This window comes from Grus americana, chromosome 7 (assembly GCF_028858705.1).
Source record: "Grus americana isolate bGruAme1 chromosome 7, bGruAme1.mat, whole genome shotgun sequence".
NCBI lineage: Eukaryota > Metazoa > Chordata > Aves > Gruiformes > Gruidae > Grus > Grus americana.
The window spans coordinates 4786445-4804443 of NC_072858.1; the positions used below are offsets into that span (position 1 = coordinate 4786445).

The 17999-nt window shown below is 39.0% G+C and overlaps 1 protein-coding gene across 1 annotated transcript in view; it reads left to right on the forward strand.

Moving 5' to 3' along the window:
* CPXM2 (carboxypeptidase X, M14 family member 2) overlaps positions 1 to 17999 on the forward strand; it is a 78366-nt gene that overhangs the window by 53568 nt on the left and 6799 nt on the right. The window contains exons 6-12 of the mRNA XM_054832554.1: positions 2637 to 2725; positions 7955 to 8078; positions 9503 to 9699; positions 10579 to 10758; positions 11751 to 12048; positions 15868 to 16007; positions 16533 to 16632. Of these exons, the coding sequence (XP_054688529.1) occupies positions 2637 to 2725; positions 7955 to 8078; positions 9503 to 9699; positions 10579 to 10758; positions 11751 to 12048; positions 15868 to 16007; positions 16533 to 16632 (1128 nt within the window). The remainder of the gene's footprint in view (positions 1 to 2636; positions 2726 to 7954; positions 8079 to 9502; positions 9700 to 10578; positions 10759 to 11750; positions 12049 to 15867; positions 16008 to 16532; positions 16633 to 17999) is intronic.

Here is a 17999-nt window from a genome sequence, read left to right on the forward strand (position 1 = left end):
TTACCTGCAAACTTAATTCTACTGGTAATGTAAAGACAGATTAGTTGTAGAAAAAAATAATATATTCCTTTGTATAAATGGGAGTGCCACACTTTTGTAGGATCTTCTCCCTTGGAAGAGAGACTGTCAGAGGTAGTGCCATGAATAAACGACTGTATTTCAATTCAAATTCTTCTGTGGTTTGAGTTTCTTTGTCTCTTATTCTCTGTTTTATGAAAGAAACTAATTTTTGCCAAAGTGGATCTACCCAGCTGTGCACAAGATTTGTATGCCTTTCTTCATTTCAGCCTTTAATTTTCTAATCTGTATTCCTGCTGCAGCAGAAATCCAGTGATCCAAGCACACTCACAGTACAGCCTGGCAAAATATGAGTGTTAATTCTGTAGGGAGCTGTCAAATCGTGCACTATTTTTGAGGACAGACGAGAGATACAGTCATTCTCACTGTACGATTTTTTAAGTTTCCACCAAGTCTACAACATTCACAGTCATTTCCATGATATTAATGTTTGATATATGAAAAAGGTGCCAGACTTTGAAAGGAATGGGATTAAAGTATTAGGAGAAAAAATCAGTTGCTGTATATTTTGGCTCATGGTGATAGAGAAAGCCTTCAACGTCCTGGCAGTATTATGATGTTTATATTTTTACAACAGAGATGTATTTTTACAATGGTGAAGAGATTCTGTGTGGCATTAAGTACATTGTCTCTTTCTAGAAGAGGTGGGGTTTTCTATGATTTCCATCTCTCAGTCATCAATATATTAATGAATAATTTCTCTGAATTAACATGGGTTGACCTTTAAGAGTTTGGCATTCTAGAGTCATCTGCAGGGTTAATACAGCATTGTTGCTGTCAGCAGACTTGGGTCAATTAATTTAGCCTGCAGTTAGGTTGGAAAGAAGACCTAATAATGCAGGTGAATCATGTGAAACTTAAGCCTCTTGATTCTTCAAAACTTTTTTTCTTTTTTTTTTTTTTAGCAAGCAAAGAAATCTTGTTTCCTCACCTGATTAGGCTTTAATTCAAATCGATTTCCAGGTGGCCTTGCTGTAGAGTAAGTTCTCACTGGAAAGGACAGACTTGCATTGAACAACCAGATTTTGTTGAGTCAATTTTTGACGTTTTTCAGTCATATTTGTAGAGTGGCGTTCGCCTGACCTTCCAGTGTTTCTTCTTTAGATTAGGGAATAGGAGTGGAGACAAGCATGGGAATGAAGAGTAAATAAGTGGTAGAGAACATGTGTGGTGGTATAGTGAAGCTTAGTGGAACTTGCATGTTTCATTCCATAAATAACTTAATAGTTCAAATTTTGCTTTCCTTCCACATAAGAAAAAAACCCAATTACTTTTAGAATTTTATGGGAAGAATACATTTGAGAATTTTGAGGTTTTAATGTCAGAAATATGAAGCTTAAAAATGTTAAGTTATAAGATATTTCTAAGTGTTATGAGTTTTCCATCATTTCATTAAGTGTTTGTTGTTGCAGGATAGTATCTACATATTCTTCCTACTAATAATTATAGGGTTTTGGTTTTGTTTTGGTTTTTTTTTTTTTTTAAATCACAACTGATAGGTGATACTGTTTAACAAAATAATTTTTTTTCTCTAGAGACAGTGTCTTTTGGCTGTGTCACAGTAAGACAGGATGATATTTAGGCTTTCATATTTGGCTTTTTTCCCAGTAATTTTAAACCAAATGAAGATGATTTTGTGCAAAGGGAAACAATTTATCATAACAGCCTGACAACCGCTGGTTTGACAAATGATTACTCAAAATTCCAGACGTCCCAGATATGGCAAATGAAGGAACGTGTCCAGTGTTTTCGAAATATACTTGTTTGTCTCTAAAAATAAATCATAATAGATTAGGTATAGAAGCATATATGTCAGGAAATATAAAGCTGAGCCCTAACAGTCTTGGTCTCTTGTTCTTTTTCCCAAGTGAATGGCCTGGAAAGTCAGAAAACAAAGGTTTTTGTTCTATCCGCATATTCTCCTTTGATACTTCAAAATACACAAGCCATAAATTATATCATATAGAAATGAATATGCTAATTTTAAAGTAACAAAGACCTCCAACTTCCACAAAAAATGTTTAGGAAAATAATCAGGAATGTTTAATATGCACAGTAGATCCTTTCTGTATTTTGCAAGCAGTGCAGAGACTCTGAAAATACTCATCAAGAAAACTAAAAGATAATGCCTTGTAACAGTAAATTAATCAGGTAGACACAAACCATTTACTGGGGCTTTTTCCTCTGACGTGATTTTTTTCCACTCTTTTATCTTGCATCTGACTCATCATTTTCCAGTGCCTTTTGCCTTCCTGTGTAGCCTTACGATGCTCTTCTGCTTTTCTGTTGAAGTTAGTTGTCCGTGCAGAGTAGTTGTCTAGCAAGCTGATGCCTGCTGCCTCCTTGCTTCTGTTTGGATCTATATGAACTGATTTGTGCAGTAATTAGAAATATTTCAAATTTGTTGTTTCATTGAGTTTTGCTTTTAAAAAACTGTTTTAAATACATATAGGACAGTGTAATTCGGATTTCCACATTCTTTGCATGCATTATGGCTCTAAGCGTCTTTATATTTGAAATTCATAAACATATGAAACTTCTTTTATTTCTTTTCTCAGATCCAAATAATTATTACCACAGAAGAAATGAAATGACAACCACAGATAATCTTGACTTTAAGCATCACAACTACAAGGAAATGAGGCAGGTAGGCAAAGAGGCTGTTGTCTGACCTGGATGGAGGGTGGATGGGTACAGGCTTTTGAGCTCTTATGCAATCTGACTTCTTGTTAAAAGGTGTCTGCAATCTATTAATTTTTTTTTTTCCCAGTTTTAATCTATTAGTAAAAGTGGCAATCTATTAAAATCCCAAAGTTTTAATTTGTACATCATCTAACCTTAAACAGGTGACACTACATGACAGAGGGAGTATTTACCCATAAAGTGTCATCATTTTGCTTCCATATATGTTTGAGTGGTGAATGTTGCAGTGATTTCCCATTTCAGATTTGACCCTGACTTAGCCATTAGAATTATCCTATGTTTTAGTGGGTTTGGGTATAATAAACTATACAGAGACCAATTCTGTATTCATAGTTGTGAAAATTGGCGATAACTCAACAGAAACCACTGGAATTACTTTGTTGACCAGGAGAAAGGAGGGGAAAAAATCCTGTTGGTATAGTTTTAAATCTACCAGCCTTGTTAATCTTGTTCCTTTATCTACCAATAGGCAACCTTGTTTTTGTTGTTGTTGTTGTTGTTTTTAATCTTGCTCCATATCACCACAGACATAGGTGTGCGTTGTGCTAAAGAAATATTTCTGCCCTCTTTCTCTTCAAATATAAAGATAATATGTTTGGACTTGAAGTGTGTGAATCATTTTCCGTGTGCTGAATTTTCAGTGTATTTATACTGCATGAATCACCATTCTTTCTTATAGAGCAATTGTGTACTGAGTCACACATTTATTTTGGTAGAGATTTTGTGGCCTATATTTCTTAGCACAAAGATTAGACAAGAAGAAACTCAATTGGCATAATTACTGTCAAGAGCAATAAAATAAAGTGAATTTTAGATTCTCATTGCAGAAAGACAGGTTGGTCAGGTTAGAAATATCTTTGGGGAAAAAAATGCAGCTTTAAACCAGAATGTTTTTCCACTTTTCATACAAGAAGAAAATTTGCAACTGTGGCTGAGAGCTGGCCAGTTGTGAGCTTTGGCTGTGCTCTCTCAACTTCTGGTTTTCTGTGCGTCAAAACAATTTATTTAGAGCTTATTGGATTCTAATTGGGTTCTGCTGCTAGTAGGCAGAAGATTGTTGGTTGGGTAGTAATAAGTCTTATATCCCCAAAACTATTCTTAGAACTTCGTAATTTCTTTCCTGAGTGTAAAATGGAACAATAACTCAATTTCAAGAGTTAATTTCATAATTTTTTTTTAAATACTGTGCATTATTGTGAGTCTTGTTAGCTACTTCACTGCCAGCCCTCTTAGAAAAATGCTGTTCTTTCAGGTTATTTCTCACAAACACTGAGGAAGGAGGAGGAGAGAGTGTTCCCAGGGCCATGTTTCAGCAGCATTGCATTGCAATATGTCAAGTATTTCTGAGAGGGAGGGATTTTCTCAGTGTCAGATTATTTTAATAGAACTCTGTTTAGGAAGATGAAATTTATAGTACCATTTTTTTCTTTTAAAAGAGCATTCAAGATTCTTCTTTCAGTCAATGGGAACACTTGGTGTGTCTCGTATGCAGAAGTCAGGATTGTCTTACAGTCCAAAATATTTACATGATGTATTCATGCTGTATAGGAAGCTGTTAAAATGGTTGATAGATATCCCCAGAAATAGTTTGAGATGGACATTTGAGTAAAACCTTGTCTTTGAAATAACTAACCTGGATCATAAATTTCTTAGGAAATAGGAGTGTTAATTCTGAAATAACATTTAACTGGATTTCAAAACTCCTATCTTTGGACAAGCCAGACTCCAAGCACCCCTGAAGTCTTGTGTTGTTCTTCACGGTCAGCTGTGTTTATGATGTGATGTGATGTATGCATGATGATAATACAGAAAATTCTGAATTGAAGAGCACTCTATATGTTACCAGTTGAACAGGTTTATTTGAGGGTGAAACAGCCCAATGTAGAAGACTAGAGCGATACCCAGCAAACATCCTAGGTGGCATTCAATGCCAGATTGACGGTCTCCGTCTGATAGTCTCCAGGCTCAAGGAGGAGGTAGTTTCTGGTTTGGCCCGCAGCAGAAGAAATAGAGAGATCTCCACAGAGGGTTAAAGAATAGCCCTAACCTGAAAGGCATTGACTGAGAGCCCTTTTGCCTCCTCTAAGTGTAGATGGCACTTAGACCTATGTTTAATACACCTTTTCATCAAAATGGAGGAATTGGACCTTCAAGAGACCAGTTTTACGGGGCTGCTTCAAAGACTGCATGCAATCTTTTTCCACTGTGCTAGCAGGGTAAATAATTGGTAGTGACAAACAAATAGGAACTGTCAAATAAGAACTGTTAGTGAACGTAATTGTGAAAGTGTTTTACAGTCCTGCTGGTTGTTAATAAAGCCCTGACTGACTGTTATCATCAATTGTCTTTGACAGTTTCTACAAAATGCAAAGAAAACACTGTGACATTTCAGGTGACTTATTGTGCCGTTTGTAGGAAATGGATCTGAGAAAAGCAAATATGAAATATGTTTGTTTTCAGTATTGTATTCACATATAAACATTTAACTACATTACTATATCCATACTGTTATCAAGAGAGCCCCAGTGAAGTCTACTGCAGAGGCCCTAATTCACGAAAGGTTCTTTGACTCAGAAGGTAATCACATGCTTGCAATTAAAGAGATGATGAGAAGTTTACTGAGGCCAATACAAACATTTCCACTGACTGTAACATACTTTGAACTTGGTTCTAGGCATTTTTCTCACTAATAAGAAACTTTTAACGTATTTTTAACTGCTTTCCTAAATCGATGCTCTGGGTATCCTGTGCCCCCTCAAGAGCCAGGCGTGTTAGGAAAGCTTCTGCTCTGCAGCCTGATTTCAGAGACACCCCTGCGAGGACATGTTCATCTTCCCCGTTTCACATCTTGGGGAGCTGCATGGATGTCGCGATACACCAGCCAGGAGGGACTTTCTTGCAGTTTGAAAAGGGTGTAAGGAGAGGAACTGGTAAACGTAGAGCTGAGACAGTAACGTTACTTATACATTATAGAAAGCGGGTTTTAGCCTGCTAAAAACCACCTCATTTTAATGCAATATCTGTACTCATTGGCAGACTGAAAAAAAATAATATTTATCTCTATTTGAGAAAAATACTGTATCTGATCCAATAATAATCCATCTCATCCTCTTGTCAGCAGGGCATAAACTAATGATCTTCCCAGAGTAACCTTGGATAAGTTTTGATCTGTGAGGCTCTAGCAAGAGGTTCATAGCTCGATATCCATTGCTAGTATTTTTGGTTCATTATGAGTGGGTTCAGACGTGGTAGCTCTTGACCATGAAGATTTAAGGCAATCTGTCTCAAAAAGTTGGGAATTGACTTGTTTAAACCAAACACTAGAAAATGTAAAACAATGTCCTCTGGCTTCACCTATGTGTTTCAACTAGAACAACAAATGATGACATACCTACTTACGTGTGCCCAGAACATTAAAAAGAGTTCTATGGAAATAGCTGGGTACCTGAAATACCAGCACACTGATGATGGTGACAGTGGTGAGAAAATGTAGATATGAAACTAGACAATACGCTGAAAGAGCATATCCGACTCTATTTTTCAGACGAGTGCTGAGTTTAGATTTGCAAAAGAAATTGTTTCTCATACGTATAAAACCAAGGTATGAGATGAACAAACGTACAAAAATAGCATCTTTTCATTCTCTTTGCAATATGATTATAAATAGGAGTGAAGCCTTTTATGAGAGGAATTTTAATGATGTTCTTCCCAATGTGAATTGTGTTTCCGCTTAGATTTGGTAAATGGTGGCATAGGAATCGAACACATCTAATTATTGCATTTTTTTAAATCATCAGCCTTGTTATCATCCAATATTGTTTCTAAATTAACACTCTGTGAGCAAAGAGTTTTGTTATGCTACAATATTTCTTCAATAATGTATGCACCCTTGTTTATGAAAATATTGTCTAATTAATAGTCCCTAGGGTTCCAATTTACAGTAAAGTCCTTCTTTCTTTCTTTAATGCCTTCCAATGGAAAAAAAAAGAGACATAAATTCTTGTCATTTAAAGCTATTTGCAATACCTTCTTGTTATTAACATATAAATTTTCAGTCTTATTTCTAAAATTGAGCGTTCATCTGAAATGCCACAGTATGTGTTTGTAGGACAATTTAGATATCCTTATCTGGATGCCATCTGTGTAACTCCATTGGTTTAAACACAGCTTTAACCTTAACCACGACCTTCCCTATGCATTAGTAAGCACTGAGGCTATTTGATTATATTTTGACTATACCATGCAGTGTTTGCAGAAACAGCGAATAGAATAGATTTTTGATGGGAGGAATGTCTTCTGACAGCCTGTTGGCATTTCCATTATTAACTATTTTTTGCTGAAACTTGGTAAGCAAATTCTGAGGAATCTGTTATTTACTGAAGGAGCATAACTTGCTGTGTTTATGGAGTCATACGGATTCCATCTATTTTGCTATTTTGGTCACATCAACACTGCCTTAACTAACAATTTTTCCATATGAAATTTCGCATCGTGATACAAGAAGAGTGAGCTTGGTTTCTACCTCAGTGGAGGCAGGTGTAATCAGAATTCACTGGGAAAATCATGTTTAAAGGGATGATATCATTCCCTCTTAGTTCGTTTTGAACGAAGTTGCTGCCACGTAGGGTGAAGGAGCAAGAAATCTCCTTTACTGGGCAGAGTGTGCCTGTGGCAGCTTGTAATGCAGATACATTGCCGTGCCACTAACGCCTTGGGTCATCTCAAGTCGCTTAGCTATAGCAAATCACAGAGTGTGTAGAAGGAAGTGTTAAGGTGGCTAATTACCCTCCATTGCAGAAAGTTTTGAAAACATGGTTTACTGCCTTTTTGTAGTATGGCAGTGTGGTTTTTGCTGGTTTTATTCCTATTGGACTTCCCCCTCGAGTCTTTAATTTTATGATAATATTACAAATACATCTCATGTAAAAAAGATCTTGAATCTCACCTCCTCTGTGGTGTTTCAGCAGACAGTATTCAGCATGTTCCAGCTGAACAAATGTGTTGTGTGATAGCAGAGCTGTCATTCATGAACTAAACATAAAGCTTTTACAACTAAGAAATAATCAGAACAGAAAATGAATTTTTTGCCGCAACCAATTTGGGAAGAAATAATTAATAGTGGATCTATTTTGATGATGCATTGTCTAACTTTGTGTCATTTTTTTGTTGGCAGTTGATGAAAACTGTGAATAAAATGTGCCCGAATATCACAAGAATTTACAATATTGGAAAAAGCAACCAAGGACTAAAGCTGTATGCTGTCGAGATTTCTGACAACCCAGGAGAACATGAAGTTGGTTAGGATTTAGTCTAACTAAATCTGTTGAAGGGTGTTGGGATTTGGCTTTTTTTTATCTTCATTCTCTGTATCTGCAGTAATTATCACTGATGGAATTATATTCACGGCAGCAAAGATTTCAAATGTATGTGGGAGGAACTTCAGCGCTGTATTTCTAAATTGGGAAGAGGAGGGAGAGCACAAATAGAAGGCATTTTGAATATGGGAGCAAATTCTTTAATGATGATGAGTTTTATTCTTTACAAAGTGAATTTTAGTACTGGGGAATGGATTTTAGTTCTGGGGATTTATGTAGCTTTGGATAGAAATCTACCTTTTTTATGTGGGGTGAATGCATTGGAAGCAAGGACAGGTCAAATCTCCCAAATCATCTTTCACTGGTGAGTGCGGGGGTACAGTTTTCTATGGTGATATAATTCTTCAAAATAGAAACTCATTCAGTCTTTGGTCCTTCTGTAGAGAAGAATAAAGATCTCAGCGTGATAGTGCCTGGGGCAGTTGTTGGAATAAAGGTGTCTTGTGCTTTGCCATGTCCATAAATACCTTGATATGTATTCATCTCACCCAAGGAAAAATGTGACATGCTCCTAAGACATCTCTCTGCTTTGCCACAAGGGATGCAGCACATTGGATCTAATGTCTCAGTAGACTTGGGGCCGATCTTAGACTGCAGCATCTGAGTCCTAGATGTTGACACCAGAATAATTAATCTAATCTGCCTTGTCCACTCACCTGTCTTTAAGAGTCCTGCAGAGAACATGCAAGGAGTGTATCATGGGCCAGAGAAACTGGGAGGGTGGCCAGTTTGGGTCTGTCCTGTTGATGTTTGCAAGTCTTATTCATACAAAGGACAACTCATTTATGGGGCTTTTTTTTAATAGCTGGTGCTATTAAAGTATGAAGTGTTTTGTAGTTGAGTGCAAGTATTGTGGCATTCAGCATAACATTGAAAAATATATGTGAGCCTGTTTTTTGATTAGGGAAGGAAAAGGAATGTGTGAGCTCAGAGATCAATTTTGTACGGTATCTGAGTGTTATCTTTCACGACCCTTAACATCTGTCCCAATGAGCTACCAGCAATGTATTTTTCATGTTATTTTTAGACTATCCAAACTTTTAAAATCTACCTGTAACATGCTGAAATTGTGAGTATAATTAAAAATCTGTTTAATGGAAAATGGGTTTTGGAGGGTTTACACAGTGTCTTTAGTTATCACTGATACATAAGCCTGTTCTTCTAAAACAGCAACAGAAAGTAATTATTTGTTTCTGTAAAGTTCCATTTTTCACCTCTCATTTGTTCAGTTAAGGCATTTCTCCAGCTCTCCTTAAGTGAAGTGCTGCTGATTGACATAAATGAAATTGGGTTAGATGTTTGATTTGCTGCTTTGACTACACTTCTGCCCCACGTGTTTTCAACAGGTGAACCAGAATTTCGGTACATTGCAGGAGCTCACGGGAACGAAGTGCTTGGACGTGAGCTAATCCTTTTGTTAATGCAGTTCATGTGTCAGGAATACCTGGCTGGGAACCCGCGCATCGTACATCTCATTGAGGACACCAGAATCCACCTCCTGCCCTCGGTCAACCCAGATGGATATGACAAGGCGTATAAAGCGGTAATATCATTATGAACATACCAAGGAATTATTTTAGTTGTATTAGATTAATGAAATGTGTTCCTGTTGTCATTATTTTTTTTCAAAGGTCATATTTTGCAAGCAATCAAAATAAACAAATTTAAAAATAAACACATCAAAGCAAACAGAAGCCACTGAAACATCTTACTGAGAAAAAAAGCTGAAAGAATTCTACGTGACATTGGCTAACAGGAAGATGTGTATGGAAAGGAGGATCACAAAGACTGCCAGAACAAACCATACCGAGGTGTATAGATCAATGGGAACACCATTATGGAAAATGGAAAATTCATGCAGTCTGTTTCTCATGAGAAACCAAGCTAAGCACATGAAAATTTGCATTCCTCTGCAACTGAAATTTAATAGTGTGTCTTTAAGGAGAGCACAATGTGTTGGGCATCATAATAATTCAGTCTGGAAGAAGACAGACACCAGGAGGAAAAATTTCAGGGGCTCGTCAAATGCACTGGAAAATCTTCCAGGGCAGTCTGTAGAAGACTGGAATACAAAAGTTTCATTCACAGCTGTAGAAGGGAATATATGCCACCCCTAGTGCAACCCAGGGGAAAATCAGTCTTAAATAGAAACCTTGAAAACAAAACGGAACACTTTGACTGACCCCAAGTAATTTTTCATGGGTTTTGTTTTACCTCATTCAAGGTTTCATACAAAATGAAAAAACGCCAATTATTAATTTCAGTTAATTAAATAATTCATCCTTCCATTTCTCTGTATAGAATTATCTCTGACACATCCCCAGACACTTTGCTGAGGGCTCACAGGTTGTTGTATTCTCCATGAACATTTATCTTTATTTTCTTCTTCTTTTTTTTTTTTTTTTTTTTTTTTAAATCTAAGGGTTCAGAATTAGGGGGCTGGTCTTTAGGACGATGGACTCAGGATGGCATTGACATCAACAATAATTTCCCCGATTTAAACTCTTTGCTCTGGGAGTCAGAAGATCAGAAAAAGAGTAAAAGAAAAGTTCCAAACCATCACATCCCAATCCCCGACTGGTACCTGTCCGAAAACGCCACGGTGAGTAAGACCAGAGGGAGGGGAACACAAAGGCTGGGGCGGGCTGAAAGAGTGAGCTTTACATTTCTCAAGAGATTAGTAACTTGTGGGTGAGGTTACACACCTGATCTAAGCTACTTGTCTAGGCTTCCCTGTTATTTTTATTTGGAAATAAAAATGCACCAGAAAAGTACCATTATTGCCATATCTTAGAGGCAGCCATTGGGACAGGAACTGCTTCCCGGTGGATCCTCTTTTCCCCGGGCTATTGCAAGAACCTGGAGGACTCCATACCCAACTTTTAGGCAGAAACAGGCAGACAAAGAGGAACCCACGGCAGAGCTCAGTTCTGCGAATCGGGCTTCTCCCTAGTTTTGCAGCATAGATGAGCTTTTTGCAAACTCAGTCGCCATACAGGTTTCTCCTGGGGTTTTCTTAATGTTCTTATTTGAAATAACACAGCAAACACTGAAGCATATGCAAAACCGATGCAGTGGCTTATGTTAAAGCCATTTATAGGATCGCAGTGCCAAAAATGTAACTTAGTTTTGCACGGCCTTTTAAATATAATGGCAACTATTTATAGTGGCTGAGGTTCCCCTAGTTTGAGGGGAAGGCACTGAACTGTAGCAGTTCTGTGGGCTTTAGAAATATTTCTGTGTCTAAAATCCCTTATTTCAAAACTCATTTCCCCCGATGGCAGGGGGAGCGGTGTCATGGCCTGACATCTTTGTCGGTTGCTGCTCTCGGCCTCACTGTTCGAAGATCTTCCTGCTGCATAAATTACAAACATTAAGGTTTTGTAAGTTTTTATGGGTTGTCAGTGACGTCCAAAGCATGGCTGGCAAGCACCGTAATTTAAAGAAGCCCTTCTCCTTGGCCACATCTTTTGTGCTGGTTACTCACCCCGTACTGAGAAACTCACAGCAGGACTCCTGCATTTGGTCTACCTTTAGAAGAAAATTACTAAATTTCTCGGTTTGAATCAAAGCTGCTGTTTCTTTTTCTCCCAGGTGGCAGTTGAGACACGGGCAATAATAGCATGGATGGAAAAAATTCCTTTTGTGCTGGGTGGCAATTTGCAGGGAGGAGAGCTGGTGGTGGCGTACCCCTACGATATGGTGCGATCGATGTGGAAAACCCAGGATTACACACCTACCCCAGACGACCACGTCTTTCGCTGGCTCGCGTATTCCTATGCCTCCACTCACCGCCTGATGACAGATGCGAGAAGGAGAGCGTGCCACACAGAGGATTTCCAAAAGGAGGACGGCACCGTTAACGGAGCCTCCTGGCATACCGTGGCTGGAAGTAAGTGTCTGTAGAACCTGCAATTAGCGTGACCTTGCTAAATATGATAATGCCGTCACTGCCTGGTGTACATTGCAGAGGCACAGGTGGTAAAAAGTGCATTAAGAAGACAATTTCCCCATCTGAAAGTCTGTTCACCGCATTTCATCAGGTATCAGAGGGTTGAAGGAGACTGCGTGACTTGGTGACCATTTCGTTTACTGCTGAGGTTTCCAAGAGTGCACGTGCAATATGTTAGTTTTATGGATTCTACATATGCGGGATGGTTTGTCAGGAGAAAACCAACCATTCCAAACTCACTAGCAGGGGGGAGCCTGTTAGCCTTTGCCATCTCAGAGGGTGCCAACAGAAAAATACTGCCAAACAGCAGAAGTAACCAGTGTCAGAGCCGAAGCAGCGACTCCCAAACCAGTCTGGGAGCCTGGGGAGAGAGAGTCCAGTGGCCCTCAGATGATAAAATCAGGATCTCTACCTCCTGCTCACTGAACACAGTTGCAGATCAGCCCCCACTCACATTCACTTTGAGTTGTAAAAACATGCCACGAAAAGCTACTGCTTGCCTGCTACCACCCTATTTTTAAAAGACCTGGACGTGCTTACACTTAAACTTTGCATGGGCTCCGTAGGCATTTCTGCTGCCAGAATAAATTACAGATTGCATCTTTCACCATATGCCCAAGAGTGTCACCCTGTCAAGGAGCATGAAGCAGAAGCCGTGTCCTGTAGCGCAGACAAAGCATCGATTTCCAGAAATTCCAATTAGAAGCACATTTTTAACAGCAATAGGCACGGTTGTCTCTATGGGTGTACACTTCGAGCAGACTCAGAACAGGCACTCCGCTGAGTCATCAAATGTTGGTGGGTTTTCTTGTAAATACATAGGTTAGACAACATATTCTACGAAATTAAGAAATGAGCTGTGCATCTGCCGTCACGTTAATGACAATAGGAACAACTGCAGCAGTAACAGCAAACAGATGCAAGCGACCGTCTGCGCAGACCACGTTTTATTGGAGCTGGCTCTTGTTTGTAACTTGCAGGTAGTTTCACTGCATAAACATTTCTGGATTTTGGACACAGCTTTTATGGCTTTTACACTGGCCTGTGTAAAGTTAATGCTGGCCAGCCTTTAAAGGCTAGAGCCAAGAATAAACTTTTCAAATATTTTTTCAGGAGGTTAAAAAGTGCTGGGTGGATTTTGGGGGAAGATTGAACTCTTAGATCACAAGGCCAATACCTGATAACACATTTCTATGCATTTCAGCAAATTCTAAAAAAAACCCTCTGAATGCTAACTTGACTGCTTAATTATCTGAGTTTAATTGTCCTAAGTGTTATGAGAAACATGATTATGAATCGATCCAGAAAAGATGACATTGGCCATGTCACTAACAGATGTCACACTAAGTGACATTAAGTAATGATGTGCAATACAGGTGCCGAATAGCATCTTGACTTCTTAGTAAAAATTGCATATTGGATTTGGTTCATCTGATTTCTTTTATTGCTTTATGATGTTTCTCATTATACTTTACATCCTGCTCTCTTGCATTGTAGTAAGTCTTTGAGAAAAATGCTGGAATACTGCTTTCAATTCTTTACACCTTGGACTCCAGGCTGAACCTCAAAGGATGTGGTTTGCATTTGAGCTCAGCCTGCAACGTGCAGGATGGTTTTAGCCCTCTTCTCTACTTAGACAAATGGAAGGGAGTGGTTTGTATTGCAGATATGTTTATGCATGCATTTGTATGTATTACAGGTGATAGTTAACCAATGGCACCTTGCATCGTGAAGGGTTCTCCAAATACGATTCCAGATTTGAAGATGAATTTCTCCTGTATTTTTTCACTCTGTGATTCCATGACTATACAGATGTAGTTGTACAGCTCTCTCCACTTTTTCTGTTTCTTTACCTTTTAGATCAACACGTAGCACTTTCTCTTAAGCCCCTGCTTGCTTAATGCCTGACTTAAAGGCGACGCACCAATATATTGCTTGCAGAAAGCTGCCCCACCTCTGTCCTTTGGTGTGGGTGGCATCTCCTGGCTGTAGCACGACTTGAAGCTGCCCATCCTCTCTCTCTTCATCCCCCTGCTGCCTGGCCTTGCAGTGATCATGCGTATAAACTGCTCACTGCTCGTGCCATGGGAAAATTTAGAAGGGATTTTTCTAGTTCCTGTTCAGCACCAGAGAGTCCCTAGAGAAGTACGTGCACCACAGATATCAAACACCTCTGTATGCCTTTGAAACCCAGACATACTATTTCCTGCACATATTTTGGATTGCAATGAATGCAAGTTCTTCCGCAATTTTATATATAACATTCCTGCACTGAGTGAACTGCACAAAGGCAAAGGACAGATGAATTTCATTTTATTTCCAGTGTTTTCAAGTCTGGATTTCCATGTTTCAGATGCTACACGGAGAGTTTCTCTTGGCAACATTAAGCCATTTTCTTAAATACATGTATTAAAACTGAGCAATTGCTGTGTATTGTGAAACATTTCACAGCAGATTAATCAGGATGCGCTACAGTATGTGAGGGGGAAAATAATTGTGGCTGTTTCTCAGACGTTTATGTGCAGAATAGCATATGTCACTGCCTGATATTTAGGCTTCCCCCCTCAACAGAAGTGCAAAGCTGAACATCTGTATTATATAATCCTCCAGCTCTGCATCCAGCAGGCACTGAGGACTCGTTAAATACTTGACTACTGTTCTGTGGTAATTGGACAGGACTAGGGGTTTTTTTTTTTAACTCTTTGCAATGAGAAGCATTTGGTGAATGCATTTCCTGCTAAACTCTGCTATTGTAAAATAAAACAACTAAATATTTAAATTAGGTTTTTTAATTCAAAATACAGATGGATAATAAAAAAATGAAGCTCCTATCGTTTCTTCCTCTAATGTTCATGTGCTTTGTCATGTTTTCTGTGTGATTGTGGAGAACTAATAAATGGAATTTCCCAAAGGAAAATAATTGTGAGAAATGGGAGAGAAACCTGGAGAAGGGAAATGTTTGGGATCTGTATGGAAATACAATCTTTCCTAGTGCTCAGGACCTTTGTGAAGGTCACAGCGCTCTCTGTAACGTAGACTTAAACTGCAGCTCCTCGGAGGTCAGGGGCACTGGGGTTCCTGGGTTTTGGTTAGGACACATTTCTAATGGAAATCCCTACTGCAGATTCCAGGCCTCTGCAAAGCCACAACAGGGAGAAAACAGAATAGATCCTTCCATTCCTTACAAGGTAACAGGCACCATTTATAACTTAAAGGAATTTTTACTGCCTTGATTTTTCTGGCTTTCCTATCATTTAGATTACTTACATGGGAAAACATTTAGACTGAGAAACTATTTCATCGACTGTTCTGATAAATCTTTTTTACTTAACGATCACTGTGTGCAGATTACTCTGCATCCTGACATTTAGGGTTGTATAAATTCGGTTAACGGCCACACATTCATGCAAGCTAACGTAGACCATCCCATTTCTACCCAGGGCAAATACAAGTGAGAGCTGCTCCAAGGGAATGCGTCCACGATTAGTGCAGCATAGTGCTTTCTGAAAAGCAAAGCACAAGCTCTTTGCTGTAAAGAGACACCTTTCCTAACATCTTCCTGGTGTTCCACCATGTTCTCCATCAGTATCATAGAAACTTTATCCGGAAAGAGTTTAATTGGGTTTTTTGTGGGTTTGTTTATTTTCTGCTAACTCTCTATTTCCTGTAACTTTTGTGATAGCAGAAGGGCGCTGCTCAGATCTGATGAATAGATTAAAAGAGGATGTGAATCGTTTCTTTTTTCCCTCCTATTGACAGGCATAAATGACTTCAGTTATCTGCACACAAACTGCTTTGAGCTATCCATCTACGTTGGCTGTGACAAGTATCCCCACGAGAGCGAGCTGCCCGAAGAATGGGAAAACAACCGCGAGTCCCTGATTGTTTTTATGGAACAGGTATTCGCCAGAAGAACAACTTCTGAATAACTCGATGACTCCTTTCAGATTGAAAGGGAGTTTAAGGTTTCTGATGTTTTTCTTGCATGGCTAATTAAATGATTATTGGTATTTGTGATAGAAACCTTATCTACAAGCAATACTGGCATATCACTTCAGCCAGACTGTTTTAACTTAGGAGGACAAAACAATGAAGCTTGTTAAAATTTGACATGAGTGCAGAGCTTGCTAGAAGTGACTGCCAGAAAAAAACACTTACGTCCGCTGTTTTATCTGCTTGGTTTATCTGTCTCTTGAATTTGATGCCTCAGGAATCCTTACAGAATGTGGAAGCTGGTTCAGAAGTAGCTAATGCCTGGAAGGCTAATACTGGGTTAATAATGATATTTCAAAATTACTTGAACCATAAAGTAGGAAGAGAATGCACTTAATTCACATATGGAATTAATGATTTGTTGTATCTTCCTAATGATAGTACTGTTCATTGCTGTGCAATATATATTTGTTTATTTATTCTCTCAATAGGTCCATCGAGGCATCAAAGGCATTGTAAAAGATGTCCATGGAAAGGGAATCCCAAATGCTGTTATTTCAGTAGAAGGCGTTAACCATGACATTCGTACAGGTAAAAAACCCCAAAAACAACACAACAAAAAAGCTCACAAAAAACCCCCCAAAACATCAGTGCAAATGAACAGATTTGTGGTTTAAAAACAAAATAGGGGACCTCGTTGCAACTTTGAACTCTTTTCTGAGAAAAGCCAGCAGATCGCATCCAGCCCGAGGAGGGCGTTGCAGAAGGAGCGGCACACGAGGAGGGAGTCACTTCTTGCCATGGTGCAGCTGCGTAGTCAAGAACAGAACTATGGCTTTCCATGGCTTTCCTCTCTGCCCCTTTGCCTCTTTCCACCACTTTTAAAGTATTGAGCAAATAGCCTTTTATCTGCCCAAAATCAGTAGCCTGAGTAAGGCTGTGTCTAAAGAACTCTTATTGCTCCTTTTCTCATGGCAAGGTAACGCGAACCTAACCCAGAATAATTACAGCGCTGAAAAACGAGGGTGTAGGTAATGCCTTGGTGGGCGAAGAGTGTTTCTCTGGCTGTTAACGGTTACAGGACTGTGAATGTGTCGGAGATGTGATTTAGACGGTGTCCAGAGCAGGAACAGCTGTTGCAGGGAAGGGGGAGTTTCACAACCTGAAGAGCCTCCTGCAAAACATCACAGCTTTATAACAGATTGTTTACTGGGGCTCAGTAGAGACGCTGCTTTGTGGGGGTGAATTTCAGCCCAGGCAATTACTTTTCAATATGTATAGTTTTAAAAAACCCACACAAATGGCTATTTGCCTTGTTAGCACCGTCTTGATGCTACCCAGACACGGATATGTATATTCAGAGTAAACTCTGAGCCTATTTAATGTCCTGGAAAGTAGTTATGGCACTAAATAAAAAAACTGCTTTAAATAAACACTAGCAATTACAAGATTAATGAAAATTGTTGGCAGGTCATGGCCAGGATAGTGTCCAACGGCCGTTGTGTTTGTGTAGGTACTGTACGGTGATTTAAGCCACAGAGTCACCTTAAATAGAGAAACAACGGAGGGGATATGCGGAAAGGAATGGCAGAACAAGGTGTCAGCCAGAGTCTTTAGCGATTGTGCTCAAAGTGCTGGTTGCAAGAGCTTATGGTTTCTGTTGGATGTTTATGGAAAAGTAGCATCATGATGAGAAATCAGACAAATCATGTTGCTGTGTACTCTAGGTTTGGTTCAATATTAGAAACAGGAACACTAACTTTATGTGTTTTTTACATCCTGACTGGCATTCTGGGTCTTTCATTAGCTGCCACTTTCACTTACTTTGCCACTAAGGTACGCTGTGGCACACTTTGACATGTAAACTGACTTCAGGCTATGGAATATCATACAGCTATGGATAACGGACTTCCAAATCTTGAACGTTTGCTACAGTAGATTATCTGAGCCAATAATAA